The following is a 15,528-nucleotide window of genomic DNA, read 5'->3' as shown; positions in this document are numbered from 1 at the left end:
GAAGTCAGGAGATTCAGAGTAATCTTGATATTTGGATCTTTTTTTGTTGTGTGTGTGTGTGTGTGTGTAAGAAAAGCTGAGAGGGTGGTAGATTGCTTGTGCATTCCTGATCTGGGAACATGAAGCGCAAGATAGCTACAGGCTCACACGCGCTCTGGTTGTCTACACGTGGAGGCAACTGCTTCATAGTGAATGTGTACTAGTTCCATGAAGATTAGATTACAATTGTCCAAAGTGACGTTCCCAAGAACAAAATGCAACTCTCAGTCAACCCCTACCTCTTAAATTCTAGGCAATCCCCAGCATAAAATTTAAAACCCAGTGCAATGTCCTACAATTAGACATATACAAAAGAGAAGTTAGAAAATAATAGATCCAAAACAAATGAGTAATGCAGACACCCAACCAGACACACTGGCATAAAGAACTATCTGAAGGACACATGAGGGGAAACCAATCTTAAAAGGTCACAAAACCATATTCTGCTTTGCAAATTGAACTCACCTCTTGAATTGCACCAAGAAGCAGATCAACAATGAACGCAGACCACAAAGATCTGCTGCGATGGGATCCCTGCAGCCAAACTGATCAAAGTGCAAATATATAATATATACATTCCACCACCATCTGCAGCTAGACAAGAACAATCAACTATTTTCTTCAGAAATACCAGTGATCAGAACTGATCTACTAGGAAGAAAGTAAGTTGGTAACAATGTACCATGAACAATAGGATTTCAAATATTCAAGTTAAAGGATATATTCTCCTCCTCACTCATCCCTAATGAACTGTATAGTTGAATGCAGGGTTTTTTTTGAGGAAATGGAAGGATTGGAAGGGAGGATTTTGCATGCTGAAAATGACAGAATAATAGATTGAACAAACCAACAGCTCTGGCCAGTATGGCATCCTCTATTCCAAAAAGTGCTTATAAAACAGAAGATAAGTATTGTATGTGGTGTTTAAAAGCAAGAAAAATAAGAAAGGCTCTGGAAAGAAAATATTTGCCACTCTCCTCCTCAAAGCATTTTATTTCAAATAACCTCTGCTAATTGAGGGAAAAGATGAAGGATTGTGTGGGGAGGAAGGGTGGTGACTGACAAATTAAGATTGCATGAAACGGCTGTTCACTCTCAAAACAACCATTTCTGCTTCCAATGAGAATATTTAAATACCTCTTGAATTTATAAAGCATTGCAGATTCCTGAAGAACTGGAGGGAGACCATCTTTTGCCTTCAAGTTTTAATTTAGGATAAGGCAAAGATGAAGAGTCTTTCAGACATTGTCTGGATGCCAAGTCCCATCAGGCCCAGCTGGCATGGCTGACTGTCAGGGATGATGGGAGCTGTAGTCCAAAAATATCTTGATGGCCACAGGCTTCCTACCCGTGTAGGAATGGTTTAAATTATATTTAAGGGGTCCCTATCTTTAATGAGATCCAGCATTTAGAAAGGCAAATCATCATAAGGTATAGTCCCTTTCCATAACTCGTTAAATCCTTGGATAAATAGGAAAAACTTTTCTATTCCAGCTCAGTGTCAGGGCTCTTTCTCACTGAGCATACCTCTGCAAAGCAAATAGCCCAAAGGTCACTGCTTGGGTTTTCCAGTTTTCCTTTGAGCTCATCCACACTGTTACAAGGCAGAGAGAGCATCTCTTCTGGAATGAATGTGTGTCTTCTGTTGGGTGTAAGTAGCTTATACCCTTCAAGCCCCGGCACCACTGTGAATAGAAAAAAAGAACACATGCTGCAAGATAAACAGCTACTCAAGCTTTATCAGTATGGATTCTCAGAGGGCTAGAAATAGAGCACGATCTCAGTGGTTATGGGAATTGCTACCTCATTATTGAGGTGTGAACAGCTAGAATTTAAGAGTGTTTATTACCATTCACTCTTCACGTAAAACCAAGCATGTTTGTACTGGCACAGATCTGCTAATTAGATGCACACTGAATGCCCCCAACACAGATTCTGCCCATGCAAAGTACATTAAACCCAGCATTTGACCTTAAGGTGGGTTCAGTCCCCTTGGCAGCATGCTAAGTGGCTAAGCTGCAGAATAAATATCTGTGCGAGGCTAATCCTCTTCCACAAAGAAATATCAGTGGGTCATTTTGGATATTATTTCTTTCCAGGATCATAGTGGGAATTCAAAACCAGGATTTCCTTGGTTTACTTAGGATCTCCTCCCCAAAGTAAGTGAAGCAGAGAGGGTGATGGAAGAGGGAGCACTGAAGACCAGGGCCCACCCTCATCTCACATGAACACCCCCCCCCCCACGAGCTGTTTCCACTTAAAGAGGAGGAGACCAATGATATGGGTTCTGAATTAAATTAAGGGAATACATTGGCAGGGAGCAGTGTAAGTTTCTAACAACTGAGCACAAAAGCTCATTAAGGAATAAGCCATCATGAGCTGTGAAAGCAAAAGGGCGAAATGCCTATCCTCTCAACTGGCCTTCCCTTTCTTCTCCCCATTTGGGAGATGCCAAAGTCTGGCTGTACAAGCGGTTAAAATCATTGTAACCTTTAAGACTTAAGTGGTGAAGAATGAGCAAGATAAGCAACTGGAACCAGATGGAAGCTGTATGTAAATGACACCATCACTAGTGGCATACAGCTCTAATGCACTATTTATAAACTCTCTGCACACAGGTTGAAGGAAAAGTAGGACAGGTGACAATCAGTCCTTCTTAGAATATAATACATAACACTTTGCACTTTGCACTTATGAAACCCACTTCCCCTCCTACCACTGCAGATACACAATAGGAACACAACAGGAATCTGTGCTAGTTCAGCTTTGTCTACAATGACTGACAGCAGCTCTCCAGTATTTCACACAGGGTTTTACCAGCAGCCTTCTGCACCTCCAATCTCCACAAACCTTAAACCAATCCTGTAAGGAACGTAATTTTCATTTTCCTCATATTACAGATTAGGGAGCTGAGGGTGAGAGATGGTGGCTCATCCAAGGCCACCTAGCAAACCTGTGGTTGAGGTGACATTTGACCTGAGGCCTTACCAGCTCACTCTATTCACTATGGTACATTAGCTGTCATATAAAACCTTAATTTTGACACATCAATGAACTTACTAGAAATGCATATACAGAAGCACCTTGGTTGTCAAACTTAACCCGTTCCGGAAGTCTGTTCCAAAACCAAAGCGTTCCAAAAACAAGGTGCGCTTTAACATACAAAGTAATGCAAAATGGATTAATCCGTTCCAGACTTTTAAAAACAACCCCCCCAAAACAGCAATTTAACATGAATTTTACTATCTAACGAGACCACTGATCCATGAAATGAAAGCAATAAACAATGTACTGCAATTACACAATCAATCAATCAATCAATCAATCAGTAGCTGAACTGGGTTCCATGCAGTCACAAAAACAAAACAAAAATGCAAAATAAATAGCAAAAACAGACAGTCCTCAGTGCAGTGGCGTAGTGTGGGGGGTACCAGGGGGGCCGGCCGCACCGGGCGCAACATCTGGGGGGGGCGCGCTCGCTGCCTCCGGAGTCGCCAAAGAGCCTCGGGCGCAGGCTGTAGCGGAGCCGCATGTCTCGCGGAACCGACGAGCTGTGCGCGCGTCCAGGCTGAAGGCGCCCGGCAGGCAGCGGCTCTCAGCGCTCGCCGCGGAGGACGCGCCAGGCAGCCCCTCCTCACAGCCCCGCCTCCGCCGGTGCTGCTGCAGCTGCTGGGCCGTTGCATTTTCCTCACCTCTCTGCCCCCCCCTCCTCCGGGCAAGCGGCGTCGTTTGGGCGGCAGCGCCAGCGGCAACTCACAGGTTAGGGGTTGGGGGGGGCGCAAATTACTTGCCTTGCCCCGGGTTAGGGGCGCAAATTACTTGCGTTGCCCCGGGTGCTGACAACTCACGCTACGCCGCTGCCTCAGTGTAACACTCAAATTGGAAGTGTGGCCCTCAAATCAGAAGCGCAACACTCAAAATGGAGCACGTTCGGCTTCCGAAAAAATTTCGCAAACCAGATCACTTACTGCCAGGTTCTGGTTCCAAGTTTTTTGAGTACCAAAGAGTTTGAGAACCAAGGTACCACTGTAATTGATTAGCTTAATGGAGCAAATTGCTGCAGTATCACAGGAAAGGTTAAAGATTTTTTTAAAAAATTAACTTTAAAACAAAATATCCCATTTTACATAAATAATATATTCCCTGGAGGACTAGTTTTTAACATCATTGCCTGAAGAAGAGTTTGGATTTGATATCCCGCCTTTCACTCCCCTTCAGGGGTCTCAAAGCGGCTAACAATCTCCTTTCCCTTCCTCCCCCACAACAAACACTCTGTGAGGTGAGTGGGGCTGAGAGACTTCAGAGAAGTGTGACTGGCCCAAGGTCACCCAGCAGCTGCATGTGGAGGAGCGGAGACGCGAACCCGGTTCCCCAGATTACGAGACTACCGCTCTTAACCACTACACCACACTGGCTCTCTGAATAGAGATAAAAGATTATGCACAACATATTCAGCTCCTATTTTTTTTTTACACTGGATTAAAAAGCAATCTGAACTCTCCATTTGTAACTCTACAATTAAATGGTTGGTAGTGTCAACTGAAGCTTTTGGTACAAGCAAAAGACTTTCTACAAACCATCAGAGAAGAACGTGAGGATTAAGACTGTTGCAAGGAACCTTTTTTTTTAAAGTAACTAACTTTCCTTTCCCCCTGTAATTATTATTAACAGGAACCTTTCAAAAGCTTTTCTATTTCCAAAAACAAATCTCTTGCTAATGTCAATAATTGTAGTTGCTATATGAAGTGTTTTACAAGATACAGCTGACGAATAATTATTTTTCCCTTATTGAATATGTTTTTAGTAGGAAGAAGCCATACAGTAATGATGAATAAAACCAGCTTGTTTTTAAACTTCAGCTTTAAAATTTACTTGGGCCCAATTAAAACATTATTAGAGTTCTTTAAAAAGTACCATAGGATATTTTTACGTCCCCCAAACTCTAGAATAAAACTCCAACTTTTTTTCATAGGGAAGTTGCTCCACCCCCTTGGTCATTTTAGTTGCCCTTTTCTGAACCCTTTCCAACTCTGGAACATCCTTCTTGAGATGCGGCAACCAGAACTGTACTCCAAATGTATTCCAAATGTGGTCACGACACAGATTTGTATAACAGCATTATGATATCAGCAGTTTTATTTTCAAGTCACTTCCTAATGATCCCTAGCATGGAATCCGCCTTCTTCATGACCACTGTACACTGGGTCGACATCTTCATTGAGCTGTCTAATGAAGCTACCCAAGGCCTCTTTCCTGCTAGCTCAGACCCCATAAACATAAATATGAAAATAAGATGCTTTGCCTCAATATGCATCACTTTGCACTTGTTTACACTGAACTGCATTTGCCATTTTACAAACTCAAACAATTTAATATCATCACCAAACTTGGCTACCTCACTGCCCACTCCTAGCTCTAGATCATTTATCAACAAGTTAAAAAGCACAGGTCCTAATACCAATCCTTTGAGGACTCAATTTTCTAGGCTTCTCCACTTGGAGAACTGTCCATTTATTCTTATTCTTTGCTTTCTGCAACTTAACCAATTCCTGAGCCACAAGAGGACCTCTCCTTTTATTCCTTAATGGCTAAAGCTTATTGAGAAGTCTTTGGTGAGCTGCTTCGATGACAGCTTTTTGAAAGTTCAAATACACTGTATCAAGGAAGGCAGTAGTTCATGGAGAATTAAAAATCCAAAGAGCTAGATTAATGTTAAAATAGGCAAAAAAAAATCACAAAATAAATAACCACATCTATATACCAAACCCATATAAAATTAGTCATTTCCTAGACATGTAAGGAAACGAAATGTTTGAGGTAGTCAGAATTATCAGCTTTATAAACTCCTTGAGATGCAAAATTTATGCCAGCAACCAATGACTCTTCTCCACCACCAGAATATGTATTGTCCAAGGTATTTCCTATTACAAAATAGAACAGTACTCTTTTAGGGTGTCCCACTTGAGGTTATGCTCCTTAGATATTACACACAAATATCTTTATCACCCTGAGTTACTGTAAATGACAGGATGTGACTAAGTGACTCATTACTTTGTGGTTGCTAGATTCTGAGTGCCCAGATTGTTCCTGTAACACCTCATGGCAAAAGTCAGACCTAGGCTGTAGGGTCCATTGCCTGTCTCTGGTGTGATTGTTCATGCTTGGGTTGGGTTACACATCCTCTTGGAAAAGCACTAAGTAAACTAGGAACAGGCAAAAGCCTCTTCAATGGGATCACTAGGATGCAACTGACTCTCAGTACGTCAAACTCTTAGCCTTTGGCATGCAATGTCCAGTACTGGGGCAAAAAGCAGGTTACCCATCATTACAAAATACTGGGGGGAGGGGGGAAAGCATTTGAAGGGTCAATTCTGGTGATACAATGCTGATGGATTTGCTTTCTTCAACTGGAACAAGGTGAACAGGAATTCAGAATTTACATTTTTTTGTGGATTTAAATTTATAAGGTGCTCTGAAATAAGGTAGAGGCAAAAAATTCAGCTGGCAACGTATCTTCCTTTTCAAAATTAATCATTTGCTTCCCATTCAGTTTTGTTTTTCTCTGCACATGATAAAGGGATGCAATGGTAGCAGTGATATAATGCAGGAGAAATGGATGTGGGACATTTTTATTCAGTGGATTTATGTTTGGAATCAATTTAGAGTTAGCACACCTATTCCAGCTTCAACAGATTGACAGATAAGCTACGTTAAAAATAAAAACCAGAAGACACTTGCATATATTTCATATTTCCCACTTAAATTATTTTACACTTAAATATCAGCCTTTCATGAGACTAGAGCTTAGATATGACAGACCTGCTATTAAAGTAAAATCAAATGAGAAGTAAGTTTTAATGCTCATTTTTCTCTTTGTGTGTACAGTACTTAAAACTTCTTATTTCTTTTGCTTGAATGCATATCTTCAAGATGGATGAAGGAATGCTTGATATTCCTCTCTTCCCACCAAGAATGATGCGGCTTACTTCAGAATTGTGTAATCATGGCAATGAAATTTCTTATAACTAAGGGCATAGCAAGATGTCACAGGGGCACAACTGATGGCTTAGAATGCAGGTCATGTCACAAAGCTGTAAAAAAAGGATGCGTGGGCAACAGAACCATACTTCAGCCATTCCCAAAGGAGAAAAACATTAAATATACCACAGGAATTAGAATATTCACAGAATCAAGAATGTACTTAAAGCTCACTCTTTAGAAAGATATTGTTTGCAACACTCTGCAAATCACTTTTGGTGACAATCTTGTTCTTCAAAGAAACAAAAATCAAAAAGCACCTGCTTCCTATGCTGTCATCGCCCACAACATTAATTTACTATTAATTAATTTCATTTATATTTCACCCTTCTTGGAGCAGTAAACACTGTCATTTGTACCATCACTGATCAGTAGTTTAGGGGGACAGTGTGTGACCAGAACAAGGCACATAGTGAGTTTTGCGGGGGTTTGAACCCGGCTCTCCCAACTCCGGTGGTGATATGGAAATATGATGGGTAGTTCGATTCACTGCGGTTTGCATTACAGTCATTTACCATGCTCTTGGGGAGCAACGAGATCTACGGGAGCTAGTTTCATAGGCTTGGCAGTGCTGCTTTCCTGCAGACCATTACGAATTCATCTGGCTCCAAACACACACAGTTGCTTGTACACTTGTCAGAGATTACATATTATGAAAATGGCCTCAATACAGACCAAAAATACACAGATGAGGGAACTGTGTCTTCTGTCCAAGACAGATCACTGAACGATAATTTGTGCAGATACTGAGTTGATATTAATCAAGGGCGGAACACTTCTGGAAAAATATGTGCTCCACATCGCACACGAGGCTAATCAGAGACCCCATGTACAAAGGTCTGATTATATTGCCTAGGAATGGGAGTTCTCAGAACTAGTCATGGAAGAGACCCAAACTGAAGTTCAGCAACTCCAACTCTGACTAAACAAACATACACATGAGCAGCAGAAGGTATTCACGTGATATGCATTGAAGTTTTGGTGAGATTTGGAATCAGTGTGGGCAGATCATAATCATTTTACCTTGATTTATTTGTTTGTACTTTTGTCAGTTTAAATCTGTTCCACCAATGGAACACTCCCCCCGGCTCCTTTTACAAATGCTGTTTTATGGTGCTCTTTTAAAGTTATGTCAAGACAGATTATTTTTTTTAAGTCTCCACATCTCTTCCCTCCTAAGGCCTTCAGTTTAGTAATCTCAGAACAGCTGGGGTTTTAATCTGTTTTCTCCGAGGACTGAGATTAGAGAAATGCTTTTTTTTTAAAAAAAGTTTCCCATTTCAAATCTGGCAGGCAAGTAAAGTTGTTGTAGACTAGGACAACATTTGTGAATTTTAATTTTCAAGGCTGATCTCACTCCATCATTCCCGCAGTACGTAACAAATTAATAAACCCAGGGACATGTGAGCAGGCAAGTCTGATAACTTTTGTGCAATGCTTGCCAGGGCTGAATATGCACCTCAGAAACCCTGGAAAAAACAGGATCAGATTGGGAGCAGAAAGGGTGAAAAACAGGGCATGAGGACCCAATATGTGCACTTGACCCTTAGACTACTAGTATTAATGTTTGATGTTCGACAGTGGAATTTGCTGCCAAGGAGTGTGGTGGAGTCTCCTTCTTTGGAGGTCTTTAAGCAGAGCCTTGACAACCATATGTCAGGAGTGCTCTGATGGTGTTTCCTGCTTGGCAGGGGGTTGGACTCGATGGCTCTTGTGGTCTCTTCCAACTCTATGATTCTATGTTTTTAATATTCTGTTGGGAGCCACCCAGAGTGGCTGGGGAAACCCAGCCAGATGGGTGAGGTATAAATTTGTTGTTGTTGTTGCTGCTGCTGTTGTTGGCAGTGACACCTTCTCAATGAAGAAAGTGCTCAGCAAATGGGGAAGTATCAGAGCTGCTGCCTTCCAGTCACTTAATGTTCACACAACCCTCTCTAGAAGCAGACCAGATGGATCAAATCTTTGCAGAGATCACACAGCTGGAAACATTCCAAAGTTCTACCATACTGTAAGAAAAAAGAAAAGCTCAAAAATCTATAGATTTGCTCCCATGGGGTCATCTCAACAACTGAGTGAGTGCTACAGTATGGTTTAACTTCAAATCTGTCTCTCATACTAGCCCAGGAAAAAGAAAAGGGTGTGCATCACCAGACTTCTACAAGCTACATTATAATGCAGGATCCAATTGATCCCACTGAAACTTTAGGATGTAAAATACAGCTGGGTGTTTGTATATAACTACTTGCCTGGGACGCCACAAGGAAAAACAAGGCATTCCGATCAGGTGAGTGAGCAGACTGGTGGCGAAGGAAGTAAAGTGTCTACCTCTGTAGCAAGAATGAAAATACAGTCGTTCGGTGATCAGTCTTATCCCTCACTCACGAACCTGGTGCTCCTAGGCACTGAGGAAGGAGCTTCCTGAATATCCCCTGCTGGAGGAAAGCAAATCACTTCCTCTGCAGCTGGCAGCAAAACCAAGTGAGCTTCCATGCTGGACTGGTAGAGGATAAAGCTGAGCCTCTTCCCCCACGGTCAGCATGGAAACCATGTAGGCTGGCAGACAAGGGGCAGAGACAACTGCCCCTGCTTCATTTGTTAGGAGACTTTATAATCATAATAAAACCTAGCCTGCAAATGTTGTGATCCATGCAAAGCAAGCAGCGCTAAGGTGAAAGAGGCCAAAACTTTTAAAATGCCAACACCCTATCCTGAAGGAGAGTGCATGTGCTCCTTTCTGTGGCCTCCTGCCAGACCTGCCTCCTGGACTAGGTGAAACAGGAGGTATTAGACTGCACTGGCAAATCACGCTGGGGGGAAGGTGCCCGTGAAGGTCCTGGCTCAGGGTCCACACATTTCTGACTGCTAGCCTTAAGTTCAGTATTGTTCAGTTCCTCAGCCCGTGGGTGGTGCAAAAGCCAAAGAGTCGATCAGTTCATCCTCCCAGATCTGAGCTCGAGGCTGAGGCCATGGCAGCTAAGAGGCTACTTTTCTTTCATATTTTTTTTTAAGTCAGGCTAGCAACTTTTCAGGGCTTATAATGGCAAGGCTGATCTAATTGTCAGCCCTAGATGTGATCATTTAAACTAAAAAAGAATATGTAAGCATACTCCCAGACCAAAGGACAAACTATGGGTAAAAAATAATGCTAAACTGGAAAAGGTGCGTTGCACAGCTCCAAGAAAAAACGAAAAACTACCAATCATGCGCTCCTCAAGGTCAAGAACCGATCATGCACTAGGCATTTTTCTGTCCTGTGCTGCCACCTACTGGCTCAGACAGGAATAATCAAACAGCTAACCATACCTAACCTGCTTAGGTCTCTCTCTGCTCTCATGGAAGGCTCCCTTGAAAAGCACAAGTATGAACTGACACACAAACACCCTCCACCAGAGCTACATGTTGGTGACACACTTTTTAGACATGCATCATTTCGCGGCACAGTAACTCAAAGTTTTACTAGCAAATCGGAGGTTAAACTAAGCCCTTTCCAGCCCTGGGAGAACATGAGGAGTGTTCGTGCGACACACCTACACACTGCAGCCGACACACTAATGTATCCCGACACACAGTTTGAAAGGCCCTGCCTTACACCTACCTACAAACAGAAACTGTAGCCTCTTGAGCGAAGGGACTACTGTTCCTGGGACACTGCTGTAAATAATCTGTCCTCCTTTTACAGCTCATTTTCTAGATCTAAGAGGCAGACCCCCCAACAAAGGCACAGGGACCAAAATAAAAGTACCCTGAGGCCCAATTCTATGTCCAAGGGGCATCCACACCAATGTACTCTGGTTAATTTTGCAACTGATGGGAGAGAAGGGGAGGCATAGAAAATATTTTATGACACAGTGGCATCCAGGGCCATACCACACCATACAGGAGATAATGATCCAGGCGGACATGGGCAGATTGAGTAACAGTTTTGAAACAATTCTTCACTTTTTAAAACTTCTCTGAAATCTGTACTTTGATGACATAAAAATTCGGCACTCTCTCTTTCCCATTGCTCGGCCTGAACCCAATGCTGGGAGTGGGAAGCAAACTCTGTTGTCAATTCACTTTTATACCATCACAATTAGAAATGAAGATGATTAATTGTGGCTTTTCTATTACTGTTCGGGGAGGGGGGGAACTATCATTGGGAGTGGTTGATAATGATGCAGCAGAGATGACGCGCCGAAGGTTTTCAGTAGAACAGAACTATGAGAAGGTACAACACCGAAAATAATGACTGTGTGCTCTCTTGAACCCATCAAACTCTGAAAGCAGGACGGTCCTTACCATTCTGTTCCTCTAACTCATTCCCAATTTCCTGCCCCATCTGTTTTTGACGGGCTAAGACAGAAGAGAGAGCATCAAGACCAGCATCTTGCTCTGCACAGGGGAGAAACAAAAACAACAACAAAAAAATGAATCAAATTAAATTCCAGCGTTCTGATGCTAAACCCCAAATTTATGACCCACGACAGCTAAGCAACATTATGAAAAGTCTGCAACTGAAGTGTTAAAAACTTAATGACCCAAAGACCTCACCGATGGCACGACAATGAATTCCAAAGCAGACAGATCTTAAGAAACTAGGGTAAAAGTGACAGTGCTGGGTAGTGTCTTAGAAAAGAAAGTTTAGCCAAGAGTCCCAAACCCTTCAGAAACTGGATTTGCAGCTGCTCCTCCATCGTAAGAGCACTGGATGTTTTTCATTTCATTTTGGCACACTCATATAGTTTCCTGATTAAGCCTTTTTGATTTTCCAGGGAAGGTTTAACACGACTGAGAAACAAATAGGTGATGCAAGCACCAAGGAATCCAAAGGGTTTCTCAAGCTGCGTGTTAATGTGGCGTTTATGGGGGGAGATAATCCAACTCTTGGCAAGGGGAGCTGTAGCCAGCACAGCCGCAATAGAAGTCTCCCTCTAGTCTTACAAAATGCCCCCTATTGTAATCCAGAGCACATGGCATTACCACACCCTTGGTCCCAATGGCACTGAATTACACTCCAGTCGTACACAGCTCTCTTTTGTACTGGAGCCCTCTTGGAGAGTTGCTTTTGGGGAGGTCCTCCAAAGACAGCACAATCAACTACTGTGGGTAGCGTTTTGCAAAGGGGGAGGGGGTTCTTTTACAGGTGCCGGAGCGGGAGAGTTGTGTGCCAATGGCTGTTTAAGCAAAGAGGGCAAAAGATTAATGGCTAACTGATGGCTCAATAGATCTTTCTGCAGAAGCCGTTATTTTTATTTTTTAAAAAAACTCCCTACTTGACAGCATATACAATTGCTTTGAAATGCCCCCAAAGTGTCCACGAGGTTTTAAGACAAGCACTACAGGAGCAGAAAGTTGTTGTGGAAAAGCTGGCTTACTGGCATCCAGACGCTGTTTCCCATACAGATGGCATAGCCAAGCACCACACCATTATGACTGCTGGTGCATGGGAGAGCGTTTCCAAGGCCAAAAATACTCCTCCTACCATCAGGGAGAAGGACGTAGAACTTAATCAGCAAAAGAGGCCTCACAACTACTTCACATAAAATCACTGTTCAAGAAAAAGCATAGAGCCTAGGAGACAGAAATGATGTCAATGAGAGGAGCAGGAAAGGGCTATATTCTGCGTGGGGAACTGGATCTGGCTGGCAATGACACCAGGTGGCCTTTTTTGCTAACAGGGGTCTTCGTACAGCAATTTGAAACAGGCCCCTGAAGAAAATCAGTCTTCAAAAGCCCCTTTCAAAGCACTATCTTCCAAGCCCTTTTTAGACACTGCTAAAAAGCTGATGGGCAGTGCCTGCAGACCCACTTTTGGCTGAGCCAGGACTTTACCTGCCCCACACCTGACATTGGGTGTAGGGAAGGCGGATGTCCCTTGACATGGCCTTGAGGGGCAAACAGGAAAGCCCAGAGGACCTAATTGGGTCCGTGGGTCAGAAGTTCCCCATCCCCAGGCTATTTGGCGATGGAAGCCTGGGCATGGGGAAGGACTCGATCTACTTAAACAAGAGACCAGGGTAGATCTACACAACCTGTGGCTCACTATGCCAATACAGCCTGCTGGGTTTATGCTGCTGCCTGACAGTTGCTTTGACAGCTCTGTTTTAAGGTTCAGCACCTACAGCAAAGGCTTACCGAGCCCCAAGTAAGCCACATTTTCTTGGTGGGACACAAGCCACACAACCAGTTCTAAGCTCATAATGATGAGGCAGCCCAGATCAAGGTGCCACTCTGGTTGTTTCAGGCTAAGAGTGGTCTGCAAGATAAAGTGGGCCAGTAAAAATTTTCATCCCTCACAAACAAGCCTGGATAAGAATGAGGTTTCCCTATCTACACACTGACATACGTTAGCCTGATTAGTGTGAAGTACGTCCAAGATCTTCCACCAGCAACCAAGGGATGCAGAAGACTGATATCTTCCAAGGAGCCTGGAAAATTCTGGAACCGAAACTACGTTGGCACTTAAGGCTTGGTGCCTAATTATCTGAGGCATCTTAAGGAATTCCGGTTTAACAAGCCAGCTCCTAGCTACCCACAGAATTGTTTTTCAAATGACGAGTGTGTGAACTTAAGCAGAGAAATGCCCCCATGGACTCAAAACAAACATTTAACAAAGTGCTCGAATGTTTTGGATGGTCAGGGACAAAACAAACTGGACATCAGAAATCAATACCTCCATCCTATACAAAAGAAGGTGAAGGTGGAAGATTTTCTGACCTAGGTCACTGGAGTAAGAGGATGCAATCAACACCAGTGGCTATCAACCATGATGCCTATGTAGAGGTTCTAGGATAGGATTAAGGCTTTAAAAACCAAGAAGGATGACTTACCTTCTATAATTCTCTGTTGCTGCTGCTGGATTTCATGAAAGCCAAGCCCTCTTGTTTCCTCAGGCTCCTCCACAAGCCATGGGTTTACGACACCTTGTCTGACCCCTCCAGCCATTAGGCTAGACCTGAAAAAATATATTTTTTTTAAAAAAATACAAGCTTCAACATTTTAAAATAATTTATTCAAAGGAGGGGGGGGGACCCCAGCAAGCCTGCCATACAGTTTCTGAAGCATCAACATAAAAAAGTGCAACTGCATCTCCGAAATTGCACACATACAAAATGTATGAATGACTTTTTTGCATATCTGCAAAGAGTACAACATGTGTATATTATGAAACATACCCCCACTTTTCTTCTTGCAATATATTTTTATACAGAGGAAGGAGCTGCAACTGCAGACTTTGCATGACACCAAAGTCCTTTTTTTCCTGCAGCTACAGCTCTGCTGCTCCCTACTTAACAGATGGTGCTGGGAGAGGAGAGGACCCAGAAGGCAGGGTGGCTGCTGTGGTATCTGGCCAGCAGACCAGACTTGGGAGAACTCCCACTGAATTCAGAGGGACTTGCATGCATAATAGTGAACGGGCATGCACTTAACCTGGAGGTAGGATTTTATGCAGCACTGCAATATTAATATAAGTGAAAGACAGAGACAGGCCCTCATATTCTGTTGAAGTGCATCTATGCAACAGAAGAATGAAGTGTAATGGATGAAAACCAGGATCTCTACCAAATTCATTTCTGCAGCATACAGTAAATGTGTGAATTTTCAGTATGAGAGAGACACCTGCTGGCTAAAAGTGCAAGTTGCACAAGCCCTTCAGATACATCAAGACTGGGGTATTTGTGATTCTCCAGGTGCTGTTGGGAGTCCCATCAACTCCAGGCAGCATGGCCAATGATCAAGGAAGATGAGAGTTGGGTGAGCAACAGGTTCTTCATGCCTTAGATACATTTAACCGCTGACTATAAGCATATGCCATGCTAAAAAAAGGGGGGGTCACTTTACATAGAAAGAGTGCCCTGTCCACCAAATCAAATACCTGTCTACCAAATGAATTACATGTTAGTGCTTAGAGTTTACGGAAGGACTGGTGCATCACTGGCACATCTGCTTTGCATGGAAAAAATGCCAGGCTCAGTCCCCAGCACCTCCTGATAGGGCTGGGAGAGACTGAAAGCAGCATTGGCCCTCCAAGGTCTACTGAAGTGACAAACCAGTGCCTCGGCCCTGTCCGTGAAGCTATTTTTAGTAGCTCACAGCTCTTTCCCAAAACTGAATACTTCCAAAACTGTTTGCTGTGCTTTTCTAAGGCCTTCTGACAATGGGGCTACACCAGGGGGAGAAGCAGCACTTTTCCAAAGGTAGTAAGAGGCATCCAACATTTGAAGGGCTTTCCTCCCCATCTAAGGAAGAGAGGAACCTCTCTTCTTAGACCAGAGCTGCAGTGTGGAGGGACCTCTCCTCCTCTGCTGGCTGGCTGTGCATGAAAGTGTGCATTGGCCACATCCACCCCAGCATGTGGCCCTCAGTGGGATGGTCTACCGCAATGTGGCCTTCAGGCCAAATAAAAACAAGTATCTGTCTACGGCAGGGGTTGCTGAGCTAGATGAACGTATGATCTACCCTAGTATA

At 43.3% G+C, this 15,528-nt stretch overlaps 1 protein-coding gene across 1 annotated transcript in view; it reads right to left on the bottom strand.

Moving 5' to 3' along the window:
• STX8 (syntaxin 8) overlaps positions 1–15,528 on the bottom strand; it is an 81,168-nt gene that overhangs the window by 52,707 nt on the left and 12,933 nt on the right. Inside the window, exons 5-6 of the mRNA XM_082213894.1 lie at positions 13,890–14,014; positions 11,359–11,451 (exon numbers count right to left, since the gene is read on the bottom strand). Of these exons, the coding sequence (XP_082070020.1) occupies positions 11,359–11,451; positions 13,890–14,014 (218 nt within the window). The remainder of the gene's footprint in view (positions 1–11,358; positions 11,452–13,889; positions 14,015–15,528) is intronic.

The sequence above is a fragment of the Podarcis vaucheri genome, assembly GCF_965113315.1.
Source record: "Podarcis vaucheri genome assembly, chromosome: 2".
Lineage (NCBI taxonomy): Eukaryota > Metazoa > Chordata > Lepidosauria > Squamata > Lacertidae > Podarcis > Podarcis vaucheri.
This window is presented reverse-complemented; position numbering and strand designations above follow the sequence as displayed.